The 25,425-nt window shown below is 34.2% G+C and overlaps 1 protein-coding gene and 1 pseudogene across 2 annotated transcripts in view; one reads left to right on the top strand and one right to left on the bottom strand.

Annotated features, from left to right (window-relative positions):
- Positions 1 to 25,425, top strand: part of UNC5C (unc-5 netrin receptor C) — a 326,377-nt gene that overhangs the window by 188,992 nt on the left and 111,960 nt on the right. For both annotated transcript variants that reach the window (XM_006910744.1, XM_006910743.2), the window contains exon 2: positions 4,073 to 4,294. In XM_006910744.1, the coding sequence (XP_006910806.1) occupies positions 4,073 to 4,294 (222 nt within the window). The remainder of the gene's footprint in view (positions 1 to 4,072; positions 4,295 to 25,425) is intronic.
- LOC112478931 lies at positions 17,168 to 17,286 on the bottom strand (annotated as a pseudogene).

Below are 25,425 nucleotides of genomic sequence, written 5' to 3'. Positions count from 1 at the left end.
TCCCTTAGTTCCCTGGAAGAGATTAACCTCGGTGTGGCAGGGATTTACTTGTGTATCAGGCCCATGGATGGGCATTGGTGTTACATCCAAAGGGGATGCCATGAACAGATAAAATCATACTCTTTCACTCCTACACAATTGCAAACACACTTGATTAGAGAATTGATTGGAGCCTCAGTTTCATTGTTTGAAAAGCCATGTCTTCTTCTAGAAAATATCTAATCATCATAAGAAGCTGGGAAATACCAAATAAGTTCCAAAACGAATATCCACTCATAAAGATGAAATTTCATTTCTTAGACTATACATGAAGTAGAATGCTCAGTTAACTGAAATTTGTAAACAGGGCTAGATTCATGGGTGTGTGACTTGTCCTGTCACACAGGACCTGTACTTGGTTTAATGCTCTGCTGTCACCATCTCAGAATTCTTAATACATCATTAAATAAGTATCTCCAGATTTTCATTCTGCACTGGGACACACAAATGTTGTGGCCAGTCCAGTTTGTGGATCTTACCATTGTTATTACACCTTATACTTATAACTGAATTCGAGGCCCTCTAAACTCTAAAATACCTTTTGAATCTTTAAGGAATGATCAAATTTGCCATAAGTATACTGGTTTATTGACCACCTATAATGCGACTGGCACTATGCTAAACATGGCAAATAAAAACGAAAATGACATACTTCCTGACTTCAAAGAGCATTCATTTTAGTGTTGAACATTTGTTATATATCTCCAGCTTTTGAAAATTGAGAATAGTTGCATAAAACTAGTTGCAAAAGCCGAAAAGTAGATTCCTCCACATATGTGTGGGAGGCAAATGCCTGCTGTTTATGAAAAGGTATTTGTACATGATCCTTGCTAAACACACAAGATGATCATCTTTTTCTTGTTAATACATATAGATGTAACCATGCTGGATATTTAAATACTCAGTTTTCCTTTACACTTTTGGTTGAAGAGAATTGACTTGCTTGTTTGATTCAAAACTTACTCTAGAAAAGAAATCAGGATGAAATTTCATAAAAAGACAATTTATGAACTACCACTATATTTGAAAATTAATGCTAACACCAGTTTTGTCAAGAGCAAAGAAAGTGTTCTCTAGCATGCTTACCTTGTTGGTTGGGGTGCTGTTATCTGGGCTGATGTCCATAGTTGGGCATGATACCTAGGCCAACTGTTGTAAATGGATAAGGGAGGAATTTCACAATAGCTCATGAGCCCACTGATAATCAGTTCATTGCATTCTGTCATATCTGTCCCACTACACATATCTTACTGACATAAGGTCTTAACAACTATCTTCATAAATGTGATTCCTAACACATCAATTATGTACTAGAAGTGATGTGCCGTATTGCCTAATATGAATTCATCTAGGGCATAGAGTTAAAAAATACTATATGTGTATTATAAGAAATATTAATAAACTAATATGCTGTGGTTAGTTAAGGCATCTCTCTAGATAAAATTTAGGAGATGGAGTTCATACAGAAACTAGAAAGACATGTAAAAGTAAAGCTAGATTTACCATATGATGAAAATATTTCAAATGATAGAAATAATTCCTTAATAACTTGCATATTAAGTGTTATTTAACAAATGTCTTGAAAAATCAACACTTTATGAAGCTTCAAAGCAAGACATCAAGTTCTTTTCCTTTGTTTGTAGCTACTCTCTTGTCTTAAAACCCCAAAGAAATACAAAATTAGTTTGTCCATACATTTTTTAAATACATTATTAAATCATTACTATTTCCCAGTACTTATTGGTGCCCCTTTTAACTTGAAAACATATATGTGATTTTCTCAACTTCCATTAGTCTTCTTAGTAGTTTAAAACAAAATAATCAGAAGAAAGAGATACATGCTTCAACATGGCAGGGTAATCAATTTTTAGTGCCTCTCTATTTTCTGTAGGATGTGAATGTATAAATACTTTTGCTACATTATTGAATAAAGTAAAGCAGTATACAATCAACTGATGTCTTGCAATCATCTTTCCTTCTAAAGGAACAAATCTCAGCTTATAAATCAATCTTGATGAAAGAAAGGCTTTTTATATTTTGCATACCTAAATAAATACATCATTATGAAATACATACACAAGTTCTTGGTGTATATGAGTATACACTAGTAGTAAATAATAATAATATTAATAATAATAATAATGTCTAAATGATCCACTGCTTTCATGAGTAATAACTAAAAACAATAGCTAAAATTTTTCAGAATTTGAGTTTGATATTTGCAGAGCTTTGTTGATTATCAGCACTGTTTATCATTACATATAACAGCAAGTGCTTCAGAAGAAAAAAACAGAAAAAAATTGAATAATGCTTTCAAGACTACAGCGTGGTGCTGATAGTTCTGTCAATACCTCAGTTCCCCATGCCTTTGCCTTTCTGAACCAGGTTCTTTGAAGCAGTTTTGAGTGTTCTTGCATGTTGATGAAGCTTCAGTTGATGGAAACAAGGTTATCCTTACTAACCTAGCAGTTTGGGTCCTTGATGTTCAACAAAAGAGAAACCAGAAACAATGCCCTGCTTGAAGAAAGCAAATTAAGGAAATAAAATGAGAAAGAAAGAAAGCTATAGGAAACATCATTTACATCCCAGTGTCAGGAATGAATAATTGTGGAGCAGCTTTAAAAACCAGTTTTCTCTGTGATGCAAGCGAAGCCAATTTTTATTGCAAAACAAGTCAGTGAAGACCAGATGTCATTACTATTTGACAGTTACCCCACAACCTACATGAAAAAAGTCACAGGCCAGTTTTCTTAGTGGACATATATCCACATAACCCATAGTTGTCTCCCAAAACAGGGCAACAACTAAATGAGTGATACAATGAGTTTCAAGGTAACATTTGAGCAACCAATCTTTAGCTACCAATACCGTATCCTATATTTGCTACTGAATATATGTACTTTTAAATAACTTGTAAAAACTTTTAATTTTGACCTCAGAGTTTTAATTTTACATATCAGACTAGAGTGCTTAATTAACCTAGGAAATTAATAATAGTTTTGTTCTCATCTGTCCCTCATGGAAGAGAATTAACAGGCTTAATTTATTTGTAGTATATTGGAAAACTTTTTACCTTGACTTTTGTGAAATAGGATAATAAGATTTTTGAAAAGACACTTTTATTATTTCTTATTTTTAAAAAATTTGAAATCATGCAGAACCCAAGTTAAAGAAAAACATACCTCAAAGTGTGCAAATATCTTAAGTGATTTTTAGGTTTTGTTTATTCATTGATGTTGAAGCAGCAGGGTGGGAGTAATACATTTGGTAATTTGTAGTGATATAAAAAAAGGAGACCATTGTTTTTCTTGATAATAGTAATATTCTAATGAGAATTGTTTTAACTACTCATATAAAATATATGACATTTGAGGTATAGTTTCAAAATAAGAATAAATATTAGCATCGCTAGATTCTAGGCTCTAGTGTAACTCTACTGTTGGCTGATTTGATGTTATCATCTGTATTTTCAGTACTTAGCATAATTTTGAGCTCAATAAATATTTTTGGTTAAATGAATGAATATTTTTGCAGCAGCATTTTTAAAAATAATGAAAGATTTGATCCTTAATTCATGTTTATTCCTTCTCAACTCTTTGCAAAGAATTTAAGATTTACCTATGAACTTTAAACTTTTCAAACATATTTTTCTAATGAAGTTGCTTTTGCTTTTGTCAGCTCTCAAGGGTAACACTGTGGAGTAGGAGGTGTATTACTATATCGGGAAGATCACAGTTTTTGAGGGAGACAAATCTAGGTTCTGATTGCAGTTCCGCTACATACTCCCTCCATGCTCAGGGCAAGATAGTTCTCCTCCCTGATGTTCAGTTTTGCCATGCATAAAAATGAAAATAATAATCTCAGTCTTTAATTGAGGAACAAGTCAATAGACTTAACATACTGCCTAGTGCATAGCAGGCACTCAAATGACTTAATTAGATCATTTATGAGGCAATATTTTTAAATGAGCAGCAAGTAAAAGGCAAGTGGCTACCATGTTTTGAACGTTTTCCCCTTTTTCTTGTTTTACCAGACGATGACTTTTTTCATGAACTGCCAGAAACCTTTCCATCTGATCCGCCTGAGCCTCTGCCACATTTCCTTATTGAGCCTGAAGAAGCTTATATTGTGAAGAATAAGCCTGTGAACCTGTATTGTAAAGCCAGCCCCGCCACCCAGATCTACTTCAAGTGTAATAGTGAATGGGTTCATCAGAAAGACCACATAGTAGATGAGAGAGTAGATGAAACTTCTGGTGAGTTTACTATTGCATTTGGACTGCTATTTAGGATTTACTTATTGACTACTTTAGGATGTTGTCATGCTATTCATTCCATTATTGAAAATGAAAGCGGAGTTGTTATTATTTGTCAAAATGTTCTGAATTGGTTTGGTTATGATTTGGTGATCTTGTTCCATGCACTGCAAAGTAAAATGTGATGAATAAATCTTGACTTGATTTCTGTTGGACTACATGGAATTAAAACATTATTCATGCTTAAGAAGATAAATAATGAGAATGAATAGACTGAATTAATCCTAAATGTGCTAGTAAAAGATGCTCATGAATTTCACTTGTGTATCAAATCTGGTGTCAGGTCAGATCTAAGTATCCCAGGATTGGGGAATATGTTTAACTAAGGATAAGTTATGTTTGTTTACATGACTCTCCAATGTTAATGCACATGCATTATTTCCCCTTATTTTTAAAAAACAATTTGCAAACGTTGTAGATTCGAAGCATACTGTATTCTTAACTTACATCTAAAAATGAATCCTGATTACCTAACCTAGCTAAAGTGAAATCAAGGATGATTGAGAATAGTGATAGTGTGACATCCAGGATGAGAGGTAGTGAGTGTAGCCATCATCTGAGTGAGTCTTGATCAGAATATTTTTACTCTTGCCATGGTTAAACTATTGATTTTATTTAGTAACTCCTGATACAGTATCATCCTTATTGGTATTACTAAAGACATAGAGAGAACAAAGTAGATTTTAATAACTTGCAGAATTTAGATTGGCTATAAAGAAAACTTTCTTGATAACAATTATTTTCTCCACAGTGGGTAACTTAAGATAGTTGTGGAATCTCCTAGAGTTGTTTGAAATTGGAAAAAAAATGTATTTTTCTACAGTGGCTTAAGCGTTTTTGCTCTCCAGCAGGAGGAATAACAACTTGAACTTTCAGATCCCTTCTAGATTTATGATTTTATAATATTTAGACATATATTTTAAATATTAGGACTCCACTAATCAATATTTCCAAGCTAAATAGTGACATATGTGACAAAAGTGAAAGCATTAAAATATCTTCGTTGTCCTTCATAAGTATTTCTACATACCAAATTGATACATTTTCAAAAATCCAAATTGGAATTAATTCATATTTGTATCCAAACATAGGATTAACTAAGAGTGAACAGAAACCAGCACTTGAAGGAGATCTGTGTTCATTGTCTCTAACAACATAATGAGCATATTGAGGCGATGGGACCTAAAAAAAAAATGAAAAAGACAGTGAGAGGACTGAGAAGAAATATCTTTTTGAAAAGCCTGTGAGGCATATACTTATATCACACAAATGGTCTGAGAAAATTAGATGGCAGCTCTACCTACTTGTCAATTTGCGAATCAACATGCTCACTGCATGTAAGCTGGTGACCGTAGAAATGACTAAGTATCCGGCTGTGCGGTAGCAGACTTCAGGGAATTGTCCCATCTCTTGGGCTAATTATTCAGAAGATAACTCCACCAGATGTCTCCAAAATCTCAAGAGAATTGAATTTTATTTGATTTAGTTCATTCATCTGTAAAGATTTCAAACACATAAGTTTTAATGGTAAGAGGAAAAAGAAATCATAAAAGCTAAAATGAGGGTCACAAACATATTTAGGCTTGTTTTTACTAAATTAATGAAAATGCCTATATAGGAAGATAAGAAATAAAAACAAAACTGCTCTGATATTGAGCATCTCTGACAGCTTCATGTTATGTTGATTTTATATAGAGATTTTCTTTCTGTAAAACATTGCACTATTATTTCATATAAAATTAATCAATATTCCATATACTGATGTTTAAAAATACCCTTTAAAGCAACTGTAAATGAAAATATACGCTGCGTTTTCATTCAAATTCAGAATGGGATACATGAGGCTAATGGAAGATTTGGCAGCTCCAATACTTATACAGTTCTCCTAAAATGTGTGAATGATGAGGAATATGTTTTTTTGTTAACTTTCATTTTCATCCAAAACTTTACAAGAAAGCAGCGTCCAGATGATGCTAAAGTTAGGAAAAAGGCAAAGATGTCCACAGATAGCAATGTTATTTAGTATTGTTCTTAGCATACTAGCCAGTGCAGTTATGCAAAAATAATAATAATAATTAGAAGATACAAAAATTGTAAAGAAAATGGAAAATGATCATTTTTGACAAATAGTATGGTTTTTGTATATCTCAAACACATGTAGTTTCAAAGGAAAAATTTGAAAAAACATCGAGTCCAGAAAAGTAGCTGATAAAAGATTTACATAATCCATCAACCTTTCTCAGTACAGATAGCCAATTCAAATTATAATGGAATAAAAGATATTATTTAAAAAGACAATCTAAAAGAAAATATGTAGTTATAAAGTTAACAAGAAATTTGTAGAATTTTAGAAAAAAATTTTTACAAATTTAATTTTACTCAGAGACAAAAACTACAATGACTCAAATACGTGGAATGACATATCTTATTCTTAGATAGAAAAATGAATATTTTTTAAATGTTTACTGTTTATAAATGAATCTATATGGTCACCAACATTGTATAAAAATTAAATAAATAAATAAATGAAATTTAAAAAAATTTTTAAATAATTTGTGAAATCAGCTGAGAGAATTCTGAAATAGTAGTGAAATGAGGGAAATCCAGCTGTATATAAAAATGTTATAAACCAAAAGAATCTTAGCAGAGGATAAAATATACAGATGAATAAATTAAAATAGAGACCAGGAAATTCTCAAACACCTAATGCATTTTACAATGTGATAAAGATGATTTTTCAACTCACAAGATAGGCAGTTGGAAAGTAAAAAATAAATAAATAAAGCTTGGATTCTATCATATTCCTTAGAATAAAATAGATTCTAGATGTTTTGTCATCATCATTATCATCATCACCATCATCATTATCATCATCACCATCATCATTAAGGGGAAAATTTTGTCAATTTGTTGGCTGATTGGTTGGTTTCAGTGGTTGTCAAAACCCTTTTAATGAAGACAAAAGTGAGAAGGCTTATAAAAAAGCTTCATTAAATTTGAATATCCAGAGCAATAAAACCACAAAGCCAAGGGTACACACCCTACCTTCCCACCAAAACAAAACAAAACAAACAACAAAAAAATAAATCTGATTATATCTCTTGACATACATTAATCGAAGGACTATTTTATTTAATATATAACTATCTCCTAAAATATATTTAAGTAAAAGATAAGCAACCCAATAGAAAATTGAGCAGAGTTTGAACATGGAGATACAAGGGGAAAATGCAAATGGTAAATAAGCATCTAATGAGATGTCCATAAAAAAAAACAGTTATTAGTATACACTGCTAATGAAGGAATAGGACAGGAATATTTTGTACATAGTTGAGGTTGCAAATTGGTATAGTCTTTTTGAAGGATAATTTGAAAATACCTATCAATATTTAAATATTTATAGCCTTTCTTCAGTAATTACAAATTTAGGAATTATATAAAAATAAAATTCCAAATAAGCACAAAGATTGAATGTGAACTTGTCCATTTCACCCTTGTTGCAGTAGCATGTCGAGGACTGTTCATCCCTATGTAGGTTGGAATACTGTGATGTTTTTTAAAGCAATGAGATTTCTCTACATATGTAGCTATAAAAAAAAATCTCTCAGATAAAATTTTCAGTGAAAATCAAAATACAGAATACTATATATAATATATCCTCATTATGTAAAGAAAGAGGATGTACATATATTTGTCTATGCATTGAGATTTCCTGGAAAAATATACAAGTAGTTGACAGCTCAGAATCTGGGATGATAGGAGACTTCTTTTATTCTCTGATTTTTTTCAATCCTGAGAATGCGTTATTTTCATTATAAATAATGAAACCTGAAACTAAAAGCCCAAAGCACTTTAGTGCATCTCCTTAACTGATATCATAAATCTCCAATCTGTATAATACCAGGGAGAGGGAGGAATTTGTAGGTCTCTAATATGAGAGCTCTTTGTTTTACTGTGAAATCAGACACATTGTGAATGAAATTGAAATTGAACTGCTTGGTTTCTGTTTTTTGTTTTTTCTCTGAAGCTACATTTACCTGCAACTTTGATCCTCAACTCTCCAGTTAAAACAGTCTGATTACAGTCTTGTTGGGGTCTTAATGGTTCCTAATCACAAGAAATGTTAGAATACCTTAAGTCTTGAAATATATTACAAATAAAAAAATTTTCTTGGCATTTAAAAAATCAAATTGATTCTCAGATGACAAGACAGAGAGAAATCATTGCAAATAAGTTTGCTTTTTATAGATAACCTCCACCATAAAAAATGATATTGGAAGCATGTTTAGTAGCAATCAGACATTGCCTTGCAACTAAAAAAATATCAGTTGCATTTAATAAAATCTCCATCAAAGATATCTTCACATTGAAAAACTACAAAACAATAAAACTGAAAAAAAGTTTTTTTCCAATTCTCAAAATTATTCCTTTTAACTTAAGGAGGCATTAAATAGACTCTTGTTCTGAAATATGAAGCAAACGATTATTTGTATTCACTAAGCAAAGCTATACCATTAGTCATAAATTGTACTGATTAAAAATCATTCATTACTAATACTATTTGCCTTTCCATCATTTAAACCATATTTGCATTTCTTGCAAATAAGTAATATAAGAAACAGAAAAGTGTAAAGCAGTATATATTATTATTAGATGGTTTAGAAATAGTTAATATTCAGAAGTTCTTGATTTGGTAATATTGTACTAAGTACCTGTGTTCCTTCAGAATTCCATTGAAATTTTGATCTGTTCAAAATTTTATGATTACATTTTTAAAAAAAAACTCAGGCTTGACTGCTTACTTTCTATTTACTTGAAGTCTTTTCAACCCTTTTTTTCATGCTACCTAAAATTCACCATCAAAAAACAAATATTCCCCTCTATGAAGAATCAAGGGAGTTTAGAAAACGTCAGTTGGTTTGAAATTTTAATAATCACTGAGAGTTTCCCTTTTCATCTTTAATTATTCTCCCATTAACAGAATAGTATCAATAGGACCAATACAACAACAATAAAATAGTTCCAGGCTTTATATACTAAATGCCTTACATGTGTTAGGTCAGTGGTCCTCAACCTTTTTGGGACGAGAGACAGGTGCTCCTAGGAGAATCTAATGCCTGATGATCTGAGGTGGAGCTGAGGAGGTGATGTGAGCTCTGGGGAGCAGCTGCAAATACAGATGAAGCTTCTCTCACTTGCCTGCCTCTTACCTCCTGCTGTGCAGCTCGGTTCCTAACAGGACATGGACTGGTACTGGTCCACAGCCCTGGGGTTGGGGACTCCTGTATTAAGTCATTTAGCCATCAAAACAATCTTATGAGATAATTTTCGGGTTCTCCTTTTGTAAAATAATACTGAGGGTTGGCACGTTAAAGAAACTACTCACATAGCTAAGAGGTGACAGAGCCAGAATATGAAGCCAGGACTCTCTAATTCCAAAGCCTTTGCTCTTGGTCCTTGTACCTAGTGTCCCCCTAAATTCTGCCCAAGCTAATGAACACAGAACAGACTGAAGAAATATATGATATAATTACCCCTTTTCTCAGGGCAAAAAAATCTGGTTCAGTAGGTCAGCTAAACTTTTATCTTTCATGCTTTCATCTGCCTTCCGTGCCTTGTGTTAGGTTTTCTATATGTGGCCTTATGTGATTCCTTAATGTACTATCTTAAGATAGTGCTTAGGAATTGATTCTTTTTATTCTTGATGGTATTTAACATTTGGTCAAATAGCAAAAGTTTAGGCTTAACCGGAAAAAAAAGAAAGAAAGAAAGAAAGAAATTGGTGAAGAAAAGCTATAATTGGGCACAAATTTAAGTAAATTGCCTTTACTTAAAACAGAGTTCTCACAAATACACTTCTCACTCTGGTCCCCATTTGTTGCAAGAGTGATACAGTTGAAATTCTTTCTCTCCTTATATTCATATTTCATATACTTCTCTCCATCCCATCATCAAAAATAGAAATCTCAGCTCTATCCCTTCTTCCAACAACCAAAATGATCATCAAATACTGCCAATTCCTTCTCAGAATTCTTCCACAAAACACTCTTCTATTTTTAATTCTTGCGGCTTCTCCTCTCGTATAGGTCTTTATTACGCACCTCTTGGATTATTTCAGTAGCTTCTTGTACCTTCTTAGTTTTGTCCTTTCTCTTCAGCAATCCATTCTCCAGGCGGTTTTAGGCCTAAGCATGAATCTAAGTGATTATATCATTCCATTTCCTAAAATAGATAATGGCTTTCCTTTGTCCATGGAATAAAGCACATCTTCCTTGGTCATATATTCAAAAGCTCCAGTACAATCTGTTCTTAATAAATTTTTTAACCTTATTCTGATAGGTTCTCTCCCCAACCACTACCACATGCCCTAGATACAAGGCCAGTTTGTTTTTTCCCCTTAAACTGTATTCAGTGAACCACCAGTGTCTTATAAATGTTATTTGGGGGAGAGGACAAGAAAGCAAACAAAAAGTTTTGTGGTCAAATAATATAGGAAATTGCAATACTTATATTCGTCTTTTACAGGAAAGAATAAAGAAAATTTGCATGTAAAAAGTCCCAGAAGAGTTTCTCAGTAAAAAACCTTGTTTTAACCGTATATAATTTGGCATCTGAACTCTTTTTCACAGAACCTATATTAAAATACCATGAGATCTTAATGTCACACCAGGACATGATTTAGGAAATGCTACTCATACATATTCAAAAAAACATTAGGTGGGATTTATTTAAATTTTATTAAATGAATGTAATAACACTCTTTACACTTTTGTGACTTAGAATCACAGAAACTTTACGTTGTGAGACTACAACAGTCACTTAAACTCAATGAATTACTTTCATGCTCTTCATTAAATTGAATATAATTGATTTTTTTATGATCTTAACTTGGCAGTCCTACTTATGTCATATGGAACTTTAGGAAATAAGTGTGGTTACCTCTTGGGCTCATACTAATCTTAGATACTAGAAAGGGTACCTAAGAAAGATAATTTATCAAGTCTCTTTTCCCAGGTTATCTCTCCTCTTCAGTCTAAACATTATGTGCTAAAGAGTAAAACTCCATGAAATCACAGATTATTGTCTGTCTTTTTCACTATTATAATTCCATGCTTAACTTGGTGTTGAGTACTTAGTAGGTGCTCAGTAAATATGTGTTGTATGAATTAATGATCTTTATACCATACTTTCCCCCAACCCACCTCTATTAAAACCCTAGTCATTCTTAAAGTATTGCAAATGCAATGTCATGACTCCTTCTATAAAACCTTAAGTTCACATAAATATGTCCATATTTCTCATGTTTGTACTTCCATTTTCATTATACTCATAAGTGTGAATTGAATGTGTGTGTTAGGTTAAACCATATGAAATCATCAATATTCAACCATTTTTGAGGTACAAAAATTTCAATTTTTTGTAATTTCATATCATGTTATTTTTAAAAGAGTTATAGTCATGTATATTGTATAAAATCACTGTCTCTTCAACTGAATGAAGAGGGATGGTATGGTATGGCCTATGTTTTACAAAGCTTTGTCTTTTCTGAAGTTTATAACACCAGGCCCTAGCAGAGGAGATGATCAATAAAAGTTTGTTTTGTGGAATTATAACCATTCATCCTACTAAATGTGGGTAACTGAAATACAATGAGAGATGATGATGATGATTTTATTTGGAATATTTCATGAAAAGGTAAATTGAGAAATACATAAAAATACAATAATCTATAAGAAGAATTATTTTACACATTAGGCACACACATCAGACCAATCATCTCCATGTAAAATAATTACTTTAAACTCAGTTCTAACAGAGTGAATCTTTTCAAAAGAGTTAGATGATCTTTGTTTAAATTTTAGTAAATGAGGCAAAAAATTTGGAAGCTCTATTTGAACTTTATTCCATAATTTTTTAAACTTAAGTCAATGGGAGTATTGTCTTTGCAAGAATAGTCTTATATCTGTAATATATTTGTCTTCCAATGAAGACAAATGATTCTAGAATATAAATCAATTACTTTGTTGATTTCCTTCTTAGAGGTACTTATTTCAGTACTAGAAACTAACAACTTTTCTTTTCAGTATGAAGTGGACCCCAAAATAAAAACAGAAAATTGGCAAGGACCCATGTAGTACGTGAAGGCTTTTCCACTGAGTAAATCTGATAACTTGGCAAGACAGTGGTTAGTGATAACAATATCAATTACCCTGAAATATATACTTATTCATATTCTTCATTTGTTAGTGTTCACAATTGATTCATCCTTTTTTCACATTGACTTAAAACATTTAAACACTTTAGTTAAACACTTTGGTTAACGTGGCCAACATAATCTCAGCTGCAATTATAAAAACATGGTTGGACTGGAGTTCCAGAATTTAGGTGTTAGTTGTTGCTTTCATTCTATTCTAGCATGAAGATAGTCTCAACTAGCTGAGTGGTCTGGGTTCTCTCACCATCTATAAATCTGGTGTTTGTTTCCATTCTTTTCCCAATTTACAAACAAAAGTGAGTACTTGAAAATTTTTAGGCTGCACATTTGAATACCTTTTGTTTCCAATCTATTGTTGTTGAGAAGTTTTTATTGTGGTTGTTTGTTTATTTTTGATAACTCCAATATTTGTAAATATCAATATTATAGATCCTGCACATATTCCAAAACACCATGACTAAACCATATTTGAAGAACTATGTAATTTAACTTAATTATATCCCATGGGGGAGATTTTTAATGTTTGAATTACATACCGTATAGAAAATTTTAATAGCGTATATTTATTGAACAGATCCAGCCCAGAACATGATTGTAAAGCAGAGGCAAGAAAACATTACACCTTTCAATGCAGTTTTAGCAAGCTGTGTTTTATTAGGAGAAAACAGAAATTTTCTAAAATTATATACAGGGAAAGTTTTTAATATAACGAACACAAAAGTATTCTCCCTGCCAATTAACACTTAGGGCAAGGTTACTTGTAATGCAGTACTCCTTTTTCTTCCCACAACTAAGATGAAAGCATTGATTAATACAACTTAATCAAGAAAATGCATATAAGTAGATATGTAAATACATACATATTTGTGTGTGTGTGTTTTCCCAAATTTAGAAAAGAAAAAATCAGATGCTACCCACCCTCAAGCCCTCACAAAGGCTAAAATAAGAAGCAAGAGTCCACTGACCATTCTTCATGTCGTTTACTTACTACTCAAATAGGGCATTTCAGGAGCAAAACTAGTGATTGTGTTGCTATAGCAATCTTGCCATGTGCCCAGAAACCATGCATATGCTGTGGCTTGGAGTTTAATATGCCCACTTCAAAGTGAGAACAGAAGTGTTAAAAGCCATAATGTATTTTTAATCTAACCTTTGGCTAAAATATATAAGGGTTTTAAGGAGAGTCTCTTGTTTATTTTCATAGGAAGGCATATACTTAACAGAGTTCTGGATTGTAATATAAAATGGATTAATCATTCTGTTTAAGGAATTTTAAGAAAAATTTTAGCTTAAAAGAAGGGGTTAGCTTTCTAAAGAGCATGGCTTTCTCTCCAAATTTAAATGTCCACTTTTGGTATCAGTACCTATTGTGCTAAATATAAATAAACCTGGCTGATAATTATGAGATAATGACCCAGGTTGTTGTCCTTTTTATTCTGTGATGTCATAAATTGATATCTATTGTATTTGAATCTCTGTATTGCTAAATCTTACTATCCAATATTCTCTCAATAACTGGATCAAAATTCTGATGCTATTTTCTCTCTCCTCATCCCAACATTTTTTTTATGGGGGAGCATTTTTATAGACACAACAGAGTATTTTTTTAGTTAAAGATTCCTCAATCAATGAATACTCTGATGCTAAAACTTGAAGAGAGAAGGCATTACCCACTCTGGACCCTTTAGTCTTCTTCCCCAATATCATCAATTCTTCAACTGGGAAATCTCAGAGCCCTGGTAGGGATGTCTGTTGAAATACCCACTCTTGCCAATTCCTCTGAAAAGCACTATTTGGAGATACAAAAGCAGTATGCATAACATGACAGCAACAATTAGCAAAATATCAGGGGCTGGCCAAAAAAGCAAGCACAGCTTGTCGGAAGTATAATATCTATCAATAAGAAACAATTCAGATTAGGGAAGTCTTGGACTCAATTCTGATTTTATCTAGGGTTTAACCTGATTTAAAAACTCTGCTTTGGAAGAAACCTCTGAGAACATGAAGGCAAGAGCAACAAGGAACTTAGGGCATTAGTTGTCAACCCCAGTTGCATTTGACAATCACTGGGAAGGGAGATCTTGAAAACACCTATAACCTGGCCCCACTCCCAGAGAGAATGACTAAATTGGGAACTGGGCATAGCTTTTTCTTTGTCCGTTTCTTTGCTTGTTTTAAGCTCTCTAGTAATGGTAAGTAACCAGACTTGAAAACCAGGACAAGAGGTGTTGTGAAAACGCAGTATAGAGGAAGTACATATAAGTACTATTCCAAATCATCACCCAGATGCTTTATTTGGTGCTGTATGTAGAGACACAACTAAGACCTGATGTACTTAAGATTGCAGTCTAGAGGTGGCAAAAGAGAGGAGGGAGAAGAGAGAGAAAAAGAGTATGCTTTACCATTTGCTCATGTTCTCGTCTTATTATGAGAATAAATTCATAAAACCCCTTGATAGTTCCATGGTATAGAGTTACACGGCGTAGAGCTCTTGCTTTCTTCAATATCCTTCCGCCTGTCTCTGCCTATTAAACTTCTCAGGCTGAGGGATAACAGCTTGCTGAGGGATAACAGCCTTCTGAGGGAAGGGGAAAGTGGGGGGACTCAAGGCCTCAATGAATTAAAACTTAGTTGGAAAAACCCAGGGAAACGTGCTGTACAAAGTATTTCCAGGAATGGCAAGGAATGAATGATATCCCTCTTTTTATAGTGCCCTCCTTGGTGATTCTAGACAATGATGCCCTTTGTATGATATGACATCAGCAACTTAAAGGATACCTCCCCCACATCCATTCCATGGTGCATTTGTGAAACCAGAAAAACACCTCATGGCAGACAGCTTTATCTGACCTTTCTGTCAGATTCTGGAGTCTGCTCTTTGAATGTAGAGAGAGTAAATGCTTTTAGTCACTGTATCACTTTCCCAGGGCTGCCACAATAATTTACCATGAAATTCGTGGCTTAATACAACAGAAATTTATTCTCTCAGTTCTGGAGGCAAGAAGTCTGAAGTCCAGCAGTGCCACACTTCCTCTGGAGGCTCCAGATGAAAATCTGTTCCTTGTCTTTTACAGTTTTTGGCGGCTGCCCTGCCATATCTGGGCTTGTGGCCACATCACTCCAATCTCTGTCTCCGCCTCCACATCGTCTTCTCTTCTGTTTCTGTCTTCTTTGTGAGTCTCTTATAAGGACACTTATCACTTAATTTAGGGCCCACCTACATAATTCAAAATCTCAATATTTAATTTAATTACATCTGCAAAGACCCTTTTGCCAAATAAGGTAGCATTCACCTATTCTGGGGATTCATCTGTGGACACATCTTTTGGGGGGCCACCATTCAGCCCACTATAGTCATCAAACATCTGTCAAGATAAAGTTACTTAATTTGGCAGTTCAAAAGGGCAATGAACCTTAACACACACCTCAACAAGAAGATATACAGATGGCAAGTAAGCATATGAGAAAGCATTCCTTGTCACCAGGGAAATACAGATTGAAATAACAATGAGATACTAATATCCACCTATTAGAATGGCCAAAATCCAGAACATGATATCACCAAATGCTGGTAAGGATGTGGAACAACGGAAACTCTCATTCATCGCTGGTAGGAAAGCAAAAATGATACAACCACTTGGAGCACAGTTTGGCAGTTTTTTATAATATTAAACATACTTTTACCACGTGACATAGTTATTGTGGTCCTTGATATTTACCCAAAGCTGTTGAAAACTTATGTCCACACAAAAACACAAATGTTTATTCCAGCTTTATTCATCATTGCCAAAAGTAGGAAGCAACCAAGATGCCATTTAGTAAGTGAATGGTTAAATAAACTGTGGTATATCCAGACAACAGAATAGTATTCAGCTATAAAAAGAAATGAGCTATCATCAGGAAAAGACATAGAGGAAATGGTACCAAATTAAAGGAGGTCTAGCCAAACTAGACACAAACAGGGGTTTGCAGGAAAGAAAGTAATGGTTTATTTAAGGAAATGGTACCAAGCCGAGAGACACAGATGAGGTAGCACTCGAAGCCTTGGCTCCCCAATGTTTTCTAGGGGATAGATTTTATAAGGGAAAGATCATTAGTCATTGTACCTTAGGGAGTTGGGGCCAGGGCTGTGGTAGGAGGCATTTGATTATTGTATCAGGTCCCGATGTTGGTTGTTCTGTCTGGTTTTGAGAAGATTTGGTTGGTGGGGTCATTTCACTTTCATGGCTCTAGAACTAAAACACGACTGAGATCAAGATGTTATCTTTAGTTTGACCAAAACTCTCTTTCTGTGGTCAATTGACCTGAGGCTTTGCTCCTAAGCCTGTTTGATGCTGACCAGAATCTGATGTCCTAAGGGCTTAATGGTTAAGGGAGAGGTTGTGCAGTATGTGCAAAGGTGGGAGCATAAGGAAAGAAAAGAAGCAAGTGAGTCACGGTGTCATTAGACTAGACAGGGCCTGTTTGAATAAAGGAGAAATTTTTTTATTTTATTTATTTATTATTTTTAGCGAGACAACCCTTGGTTGACCTCACATATTGCAAGGACCTTGTCAGCTTATAATCTCTTATTTGTTATAAGGGATTGTAAAAAATGGTGCCTACAGCACCTGGTCTTCCTAGGTGGGCTCCCATCCAAGTACTAACCATGCCCAACCCTGCTTAGCTTCCGAGATCAGATGGGATCAGGCTTGTTCAGGGTGGCATGGCTATAGAAGGAGAAATTTTTTAAAAAGTCATTTTAGAGAAGTAAAGTTTTGCACGGTTAAGAAACTTACATGCATATTATTTAGTGAAAGAAGCCAATGTCAAAAAACTACTGTATAATTCCAACTTATGACATTCTGGAAAAGGCAAAAGTATGGAGATAGTAAAATGATCAGTGGTTGTCAGGGGTGAGAGGGACAGGAGGCATGAATAGGTGGAGCACAGAGGATTTTTAGGTCAGTGAAACTACTTCATATGATGCTATAATGATAGATACATATCATACATTTGTCAAAATCCATAGAACGCACAACAGCAAGAGTGAATATTAATGTAAACTGTGGGTGATAATGTGTCAACATAGGCTCATCAATTGTAAAAACTACACCACTCTGGTGAGGAGATGTTGATAACAGGGAAGGCTATGCGTTAGTGGGAGTAGGAGGTATATGGGAAATCTCTGTGCCTCCCTCTCAGTTTTGCTGAGAACTTATAACTGCTCTGAAAGAAAAAAAAAAAAAAGCCAATTAAATACCATGAAAAAACGGCCATGATGGTGGAAGCAGCGAGTAGGGCTGGTGGGAGCCGAAAGTGAAGACATTTACCTGGCTAATTTCCCTCATTTGGTCAATTTTTCTACATTAACTAGAAATGTAACAAGCAATGAAAGAATTCCCTAGTGTTCTCTACCAGCTTTCTGAAGCCTCCTCCAATCTGTTGCATTGTACTGTGGGCCAGATACAGAAAACGAACTGCTCAGCCAGGCTCCCGCGTACCACTCGTTTTCCTCCTGCCCACAGCCTCCCTGCCAACCTCTGCACTCTAGCAGCGTCCTGTCTCACAGAGACCTGAAAATTCTCATAGCTATGTTGCTAGTGAAATTTCTTTCTCCACGTAGTTGCCAAAACCAAGCCAACATAATTAAAAGAACTTCATTTGGTAATTTCCTGCACGTGCGCGCGCGCGAACACACACACACACACACACACACACAATCCTGCTTGCCCTAGCAACACAATGGGAATGTAAACACATTGTTAATGCAGTCGCTCTCAGTTGGCTTCCCAGATGGCTTAAGTTCAATAGATTTTTCCCCCTGATTTCCTCAGCTTCTCCTAGCAAGTGCTAAACAGCCATTATGCCTTTTCCTGCACATTGAGATTCATTTGCAGCTACTAAACTGCCTCCAAAGTGCTTCAATTTTGCATGAGCGCTAAACTGAGGACTGGGAGACATTACCCAGTGCTGAAGGCCCAGATCATTAGAAAGAGCATGTAAATCCTCTGAACCAGAAATAAAAAGCGCAGAGATTTCCTTTGTGAAGTCTCAATTGCAGCTTTATGTAAAACACAAAACTTTGGCAAGACTTTATGTGGTTTCTTTTACCTCCTAAATTTCATTTTTGCCTTTTTAAAACTTTGGCATATATGTTCTATTTTTTTTAAGCAGTGAGATTTATTTCAGAGTCAAGAACATATCAAATAATAGCTGTGCACTGTCATTATTTCTCTTCTTAGGACACCAGACCCTGCTTTACTTTTAATAGGGATGGAACTTCAAAGTATTGCTAAGAGATCACCCACATAAAACAAACTTGAAACTGGCTGAGTAGAAAGGAGCTTGGGGAGATAGGAAGGGGTTGACATTTATGAGATATGTGCAGGGGACATAAATCTGTATTATTTAAGTAAGTATAGATGTAGGCAGTGTACAGATATTGGATTATGGAGAGACATTGGAGTATAATGTAAAGGGAGTTGTGAAAATTAATGAGAAAGAAGTGATTGTATTCTTCTCATTTTTCAATAGACACATCCCTGTACATTATTACCTAAAAGTCCTACCTTTAGTTTTCAAGGTGAACATATTTTCATCTGTACTTTATCTGTATTTCCATCTCTACTGTCCTTGCAGTCTGCTTGTCAGACCATCTTGCCACAAACTAAAAGTGTGCCTGTGGTCAGCGGGAGCAGTACCTCTGAGAGGGCGTGGAATTCTGAGTGTCATGCAGTTCTGCCTGCTGTGGGGCTGGACCAGTGCCCCAAGCCTGTGGAGTTGTAACAAAAAGGACTTATGATGGAAGGGTTGACTCTCCATCCTCATTTAGTATTTCCTTTGCAGTAGAATTTTTTGAACAGTTATTATAACATCTTTCTTTTTGGCTATAGCATATCCATTCAAGAGTAATAAACCAGGCTCCTTTTACACTATTGCTCTATAATTACTTCTCTTTTTCCATATATGGATTTAATAGGTCAGATTATCTTTCTTTTATGATTTTGAGAGTAAAAATGTACATTTACGGTCAGATTCAGTAGTTCATTATTTATCTCTAAATATATTTCCAAGGACATTTATTTACCACTGATTTATTCAACACTGCATATGCAAGTGGGATCTGACAGAAATGTGACTAAATGGGCTTATAATAGGGTATGAAGTAAATGCATTCCAACTTGTAGGTAAAAAGAAAATACTGGATGAATGATATGCGTATAAATAAACCCAGTAATGTTAGGTGCATATGTATACTGTCTATATAACTTATCTTTTTTATGCCGAAACCCAGTTCTATTTGTCAACATGTTGTATGTATCCTTCAGGCTGAATAGTCCTATCTATTAATTTCCCTTTACTAAAAACATGGCTAATCATGAAAATGTCATCATCTTTATTAGCATTAGTATCTTCATAAAATTTTATTTACTGTGACTTTACACCTCATGACACTGAACCACACATATTAAATAGCTAGCTTTTCTGTTCTCCCATGGAGATTGTTTATCCACTAGGGTATGCATCCTTTGAAGGGAATACATTTATAAAAGAAAGAAAGGAGAACAAAACTTTGCCTGGAGATATGAACAGACACATGATTGAAGCTGTTTGTTCAGTTGGCAGTATTATACAGTTACATAAATATCTCAGGGAATTGGAGCTCAAGGTGGGAAACAATCATTTTTCTTTCTTCTTCTTTGTGATGCTAGTGCAGAGTGGACATGAAGACAAGTAACACACAACAGTCAGAATCAGGTGTTATCCTTCTGAAAAGAGAAAAATATTGCAAGCATTACATTTTGAAAATCATATTTTGGTACATAATAAGCAAATTCCTCTGTTTTGTAGCATTTTAGCATAATATTATAATCTCACATTCAGATATTTGAAAATTCAAAATTAATAGAAATTCTTCTGTGTAGCTAACAAGACATTGCCAAAAAAAAATAATAATAATAATTTGGAGCTAAGCTCTGAATCATGGTAAAAAAAAAAGCAAAGTATTATGAGATTTGTAAGTATTTTCTTCATTCATTTATCCAATAGTCATTTATGAAGACCCACTGTCTACCAAGCATATATTACAATACATAATTTAAGTCTGTACTATGCTAAGTGGCAATAACAATTAGACCACCCCCAAAGACAGAATGGCTCAATCATGATAGAATGATACTTCTGTTCATGTAACAGTCCCAGGAGGTGCCCTTGGTTGTAGGGCAGCCTTGTTCCCTTTGGTCAGGAATGGACCCAGACTCCTTCCATCTTGTGGCTCTGCCATCCTCTCAGGCCTCAACTTCTTCTGCGTCCAACCAGCAGAAAGAGACAGATAGCAAGGACACTCACCAGCTTCTTCAATAGCTTGGGTAAGAAAAGGTACATGTTCCTTCCACTCACATTCTTTTGACTAAAATTGTTTTCGTGGCCACTTCTCAAACAAAGGAAGCCAGAAAATGTAGTTAAGTTGTATTCCCTGAAAGAGCTAAAGAACCATGCAATCTATTCATAAAAGTACTTTGCCTTAAAGATTTTTTTTTTGAAATCGCAACAATTCTGTGAAGTACACTGGGAAAGACAATTTTTATCAATTTAAAGTTTAAGAAAATGAGAAATTAATGCCCTACCCAAAGTTATTCATGGTGATAGCCAAGCCAAGACCAAAAATCTGGTTTACTTCTGTTTAGTCTGATATTCTATTTTTATCTACATTTAGCTCTTTCTGTCAGTAAAGACTTTCGTACCACAGAAATCAATAATCCAAATTTCATTGGATTTTATAAGTATTTCAGTGGCACTGGGATTTCTTTAAAATTCAGTTTTTTGGTTTTCCTATTCAAGTAGTTTTATCAACTGTCCTGGAGTAAGACTTCTAATACTCATACCATTTCTCCTCTTCTTCCTTAGCACAAAGGAATATTGCAAGTCCTGGCATCCTTGTGGTCACACTGGGCCAAGTGGTTACTTCTAGCCAGCAGACTATGAGGGAAGTTATGTTGCCACTGCTGAGCTAGGTCATTTAAAAGCAGGTGTGTGCTCTCTGTACTCTGTTCTCCTCACTCAGAGACCCTAATAGCCATGGTTCAGAGGATGTAGATTCAAGATAGATGCAGCCTGGGTCACTAAGAAAGCTCATGTAGGACAGCTTCCTTGGTGACTTATGTGATCAAGAAAAATAGGCTTTCATTTTGTAAAGCCTCTGAAATAAGGGGTGTTATTTACTACCTAGCACAGCATAAACTATTCTAGCTCCTGAAATCATATTAGTTGGCTTATATTAAGGGCTTATTCTGCTAAGAGTTTTACATCTATCACTTTGTTTAATCCTTAAAACAACCCATTGAGTTAGGATTTCGATTCCCATTTTCCTGTTGAGGAAAGTGATACTTAATGAGGTAAAGGAATTATCTCAAGGTCATACTGGAAAAATCAGAATTTGAACCAGATCCATCTCAAAAGATCATACTCTCAATTAATTATCAAGGATGAATTAAAAATAAGATTTTACTGGCATATCTATAGCAGTATTATCTTTTGGAATTCTACCTAAAGTCTTATGTTTATCAAAAACTAAGTATATGTAACCTAAAATCAACAGAAGAGCCAAGAGACATTCTATGTATTAAAAAAAAAAAAAAAAAGCGAGGGGGAATTAGGTTCTTTATACTTGACTGCATTGTTTTTATTAAATTATTTCTCCCCTTGGAAAGGTAAAAGAATGATTTGAGGCAAGGATCTCAGAATATATAGAAATATTTTTGAAATATCAGAACACAAATATATAAAGTTAAAATTCAAAATTTGGGTTTCAGCTGGAGATCAAAATACATACTCCTGGCTTGAAAATATGAAATGCTAATTTTTTTAATCTCTTGGAATTTCACAAATTAATTTTTTCTTGTTGTGAATTAATCATTCTTGCATATTGGAGTCTTTTAAAAAAAGAAAAAAGAAGAATATCTCGTTAGTATTTGATCTATGTTTACTTAGATATTACAAACAATTTTGGAGGCTCTAAAAAGCATTATGATAATTCCCCCTTTTTCCTCCATCCTTAGTGTGAATGCCAAACATGTTCAAAGCTTAAATTGCGTTTGATGATGTCTTTCTGGCTAGGGTAAGAGGTACAGCTTCAGTACATGACTGAAAATTCCTTTCCTCTAAGATATAATCAGACTCAATCACATGTCATTTAAATAAATGTGTAATAGGGTCCTGAGAAAATAGTCTTTCATGAATTCAACAGATGTTTATTATATGCTTACAATATATGCCAGATATTATTCTAGGCCACAGCAACAGCATTTAAGAAACAAAAATCTCTATCTCGATGGAACTCACATCCTTGTTGGAAAGTGAAGATTCTAGAAGACATTTTAAACCTACATTTAAATATGGAAGTTTGTTTATTTTGCCCCAAATTAATCTGGACTTGCTTACTTCATAATTTTCATTCAGTTGCTTAACGTCCTGGCCTCACCCGTATTGTGAAGTAAGGATTTAATGGATTCCTAATGGATGAGCTGTGTGAGCATTTTAGTTGCCAAAATAAATAGACTCTTCTACTCACCATGTCAGGGTAGTGCCACTCTACCTGCACCTCAATATAGTGGGAGATCTAGAATATTGGTAGAATACTGAGTGAGTTGGCTAAAGGACAAGAAACTTCAAGGCAATTCACTAGAACCCACTCCCACTGTTAAAATTCCATTTCTAAATATGGTAGCCATATCTGCATTGCTCTGGATGATTGCTGTTCCCACCCAGACCTAACTCTCCCAATGCTCCTGAAAATTTTTAAATCCAGTCATGTCTTTCTCAGCTGAGCATGCGCCTAATATAATACCTAATCAGGGTGCTCTTCCCCTCTCCTAAAAGTCAGTGTCAGTAGCTCCAATGGTGATTTTGTGAATAGAATATAGTTTTATTCTTAAAATAATTTTGACTTTCCAAAATTACCTTCCAAAAGTCAGATAGTGAATACAGAGCAGAAATTTATTTTATTATCTTAATAAATCACTAGGTTGCTATGTATGGACGAATATTTGTCTAGTCCCCCGGTTGTAATAATAATTGTCCTGGATGAGTTGAATTATTTTTTTAAAAGAAACTTTATAGTTTGGGTTAAAAGTTTTCTTAAGAATATGAACTATATTGCTTTTAAGATAACAAATAACTGTCCCCAATATACTGTATGTGAACTATTATAGGTGATAATCACTCCAGAGGTGATTACTCTTACTACCTGGGATACGTACAAAATTAAAGCCCAACAGTATGAGTAATTATTATTTTCAGTATATGTGCCCAGTTTTCATTGTCAGTGTTTTCAGAGGGTCAAGAATATTGCTCTTAACACTTATGATTAATGACTTGATGTAAGATCATAAATATGAAAACAAATTTTATAATAATAATTAAAATTAAAATTATTAAAATTCCATTAAAATAAATCAGATTAGTCTTGTTTACTAGCAGAGACAGATTAATCTTCCTAAAGCAAATGTCATTTTTTAAAATGTCATTTCACCAATTTACAATTTTCATAGGCTCCCTGCTCCACACAGCAAACTTCTTTAGCGGCCATTCAAGTCTCTCCAAGAATCTCTTGTCTATCTAATTCTATTGTTTTATGTAAACTACTCTCCCCTGTAGTGCTCCATGCTTTTTCATCTCTGCCCTTTGGCTTCATGCTTTTCTGTCCTCCTGAAGTGTCTCTGATATCTCTCTAAAATTTTAAACCCAAACCATGCTACAGCTTCAAACTCAAATATCCCATCTTCCATGTTTCTCTTGATCTTTCCCTCTGATGCTATTTCACTACAGCTTTCTTCATGGGATTTTTAGAATTTCCCAAACAATCGATTACTTTTATTCAACATTGTTTGATCCATCTTTACATTTCTGCTACTTAACATAATTTTTGACATTAGTGGACCTTTCATATTTGTCAACGGCATTACAGATTACATTTCTAGGGGAATATGGATCTTATTTTCAATTATTATACAACAGGAGTCATCATCTATTTGTGAAAGCTTTATAATAATCTCTAGAAAAACACTTTGTGGTGCCTGAAATTAAAATTATGCTAAAGATAAGGTATAAATGTCAATTACCAGATTTTATTGCCATAATCATGGATAGCCTCACAAAAATTCAATCAGAGAGTTGTACTTGCATCTGGATTTTTAAATCATTTGAATCTCTCCATTAACAAGTGCATATTCATGCTCATTATAAGACTTCTTGGTATAGCATCCTAATTACTTTCGTGCACTCTGGCTCCTAAACCACAATGAATCCTATTATAAAAGCAAATCACTGCAAACTTCAAACAGCATGCATCCTTGAGATTTCACCATTAAAGGAAGAACAATGATGGTAAATCTTTGATGTTATCAGATGTGATGGATAATATACATTTGTATTTGAGTAAATCCTATAGACTGAAGCATTTTCCCCCACCTTTAAATAACCTGAAACCAATTTCAAGTTCCAAATGCTCTTCAAAGCACCCCGCCTTGGAAGTAATGCTCTTGGCATTTCAAATTTCAAGGCAGCTTGTTTTTTTTCCATTTCAAGACTTCAAGCAGATTTGAAATTTTACTTTCAAAGAGAAAGGATATTACCTAATTTTACCCACACTACTAGCCTTTGGTTTGATGAGCAAAATGTCACAGAGAATGAACTTACCTATGGTAATAAAAAGATGGTACGTAACCAAGTAGCTCAGACTCTGAATAATGCATCTGATTCTACAGAATTCTAAGCTGTAAGTGTTTAGATACTTCATGCTTCAGTTATTTCTTATTCTTGTGTTGTTGGCCAATAGTTGGAATGTAAACTTGGGGCATATAGCAGGAGAACTGTA

Source organism: Pteropus alecto, unplaced genomic scaffold (genome assembly GCF_000325575.1).
Source record: "Pteropus alecto unplaced genomic scaffold, ASM32557v1 scaffold63, whole genome shotgun sequence".
NCBI classification, from domain to species: domain Eukaryota; kingdom Metazoa; phylum Chordata; class Mammalia; order Chiroptera; family Pteropodidae; genus Pteropus; species Pteropus alecto.
This window is presented reverse-complemented; position numbering and strand designations above follow the sequence as displayed.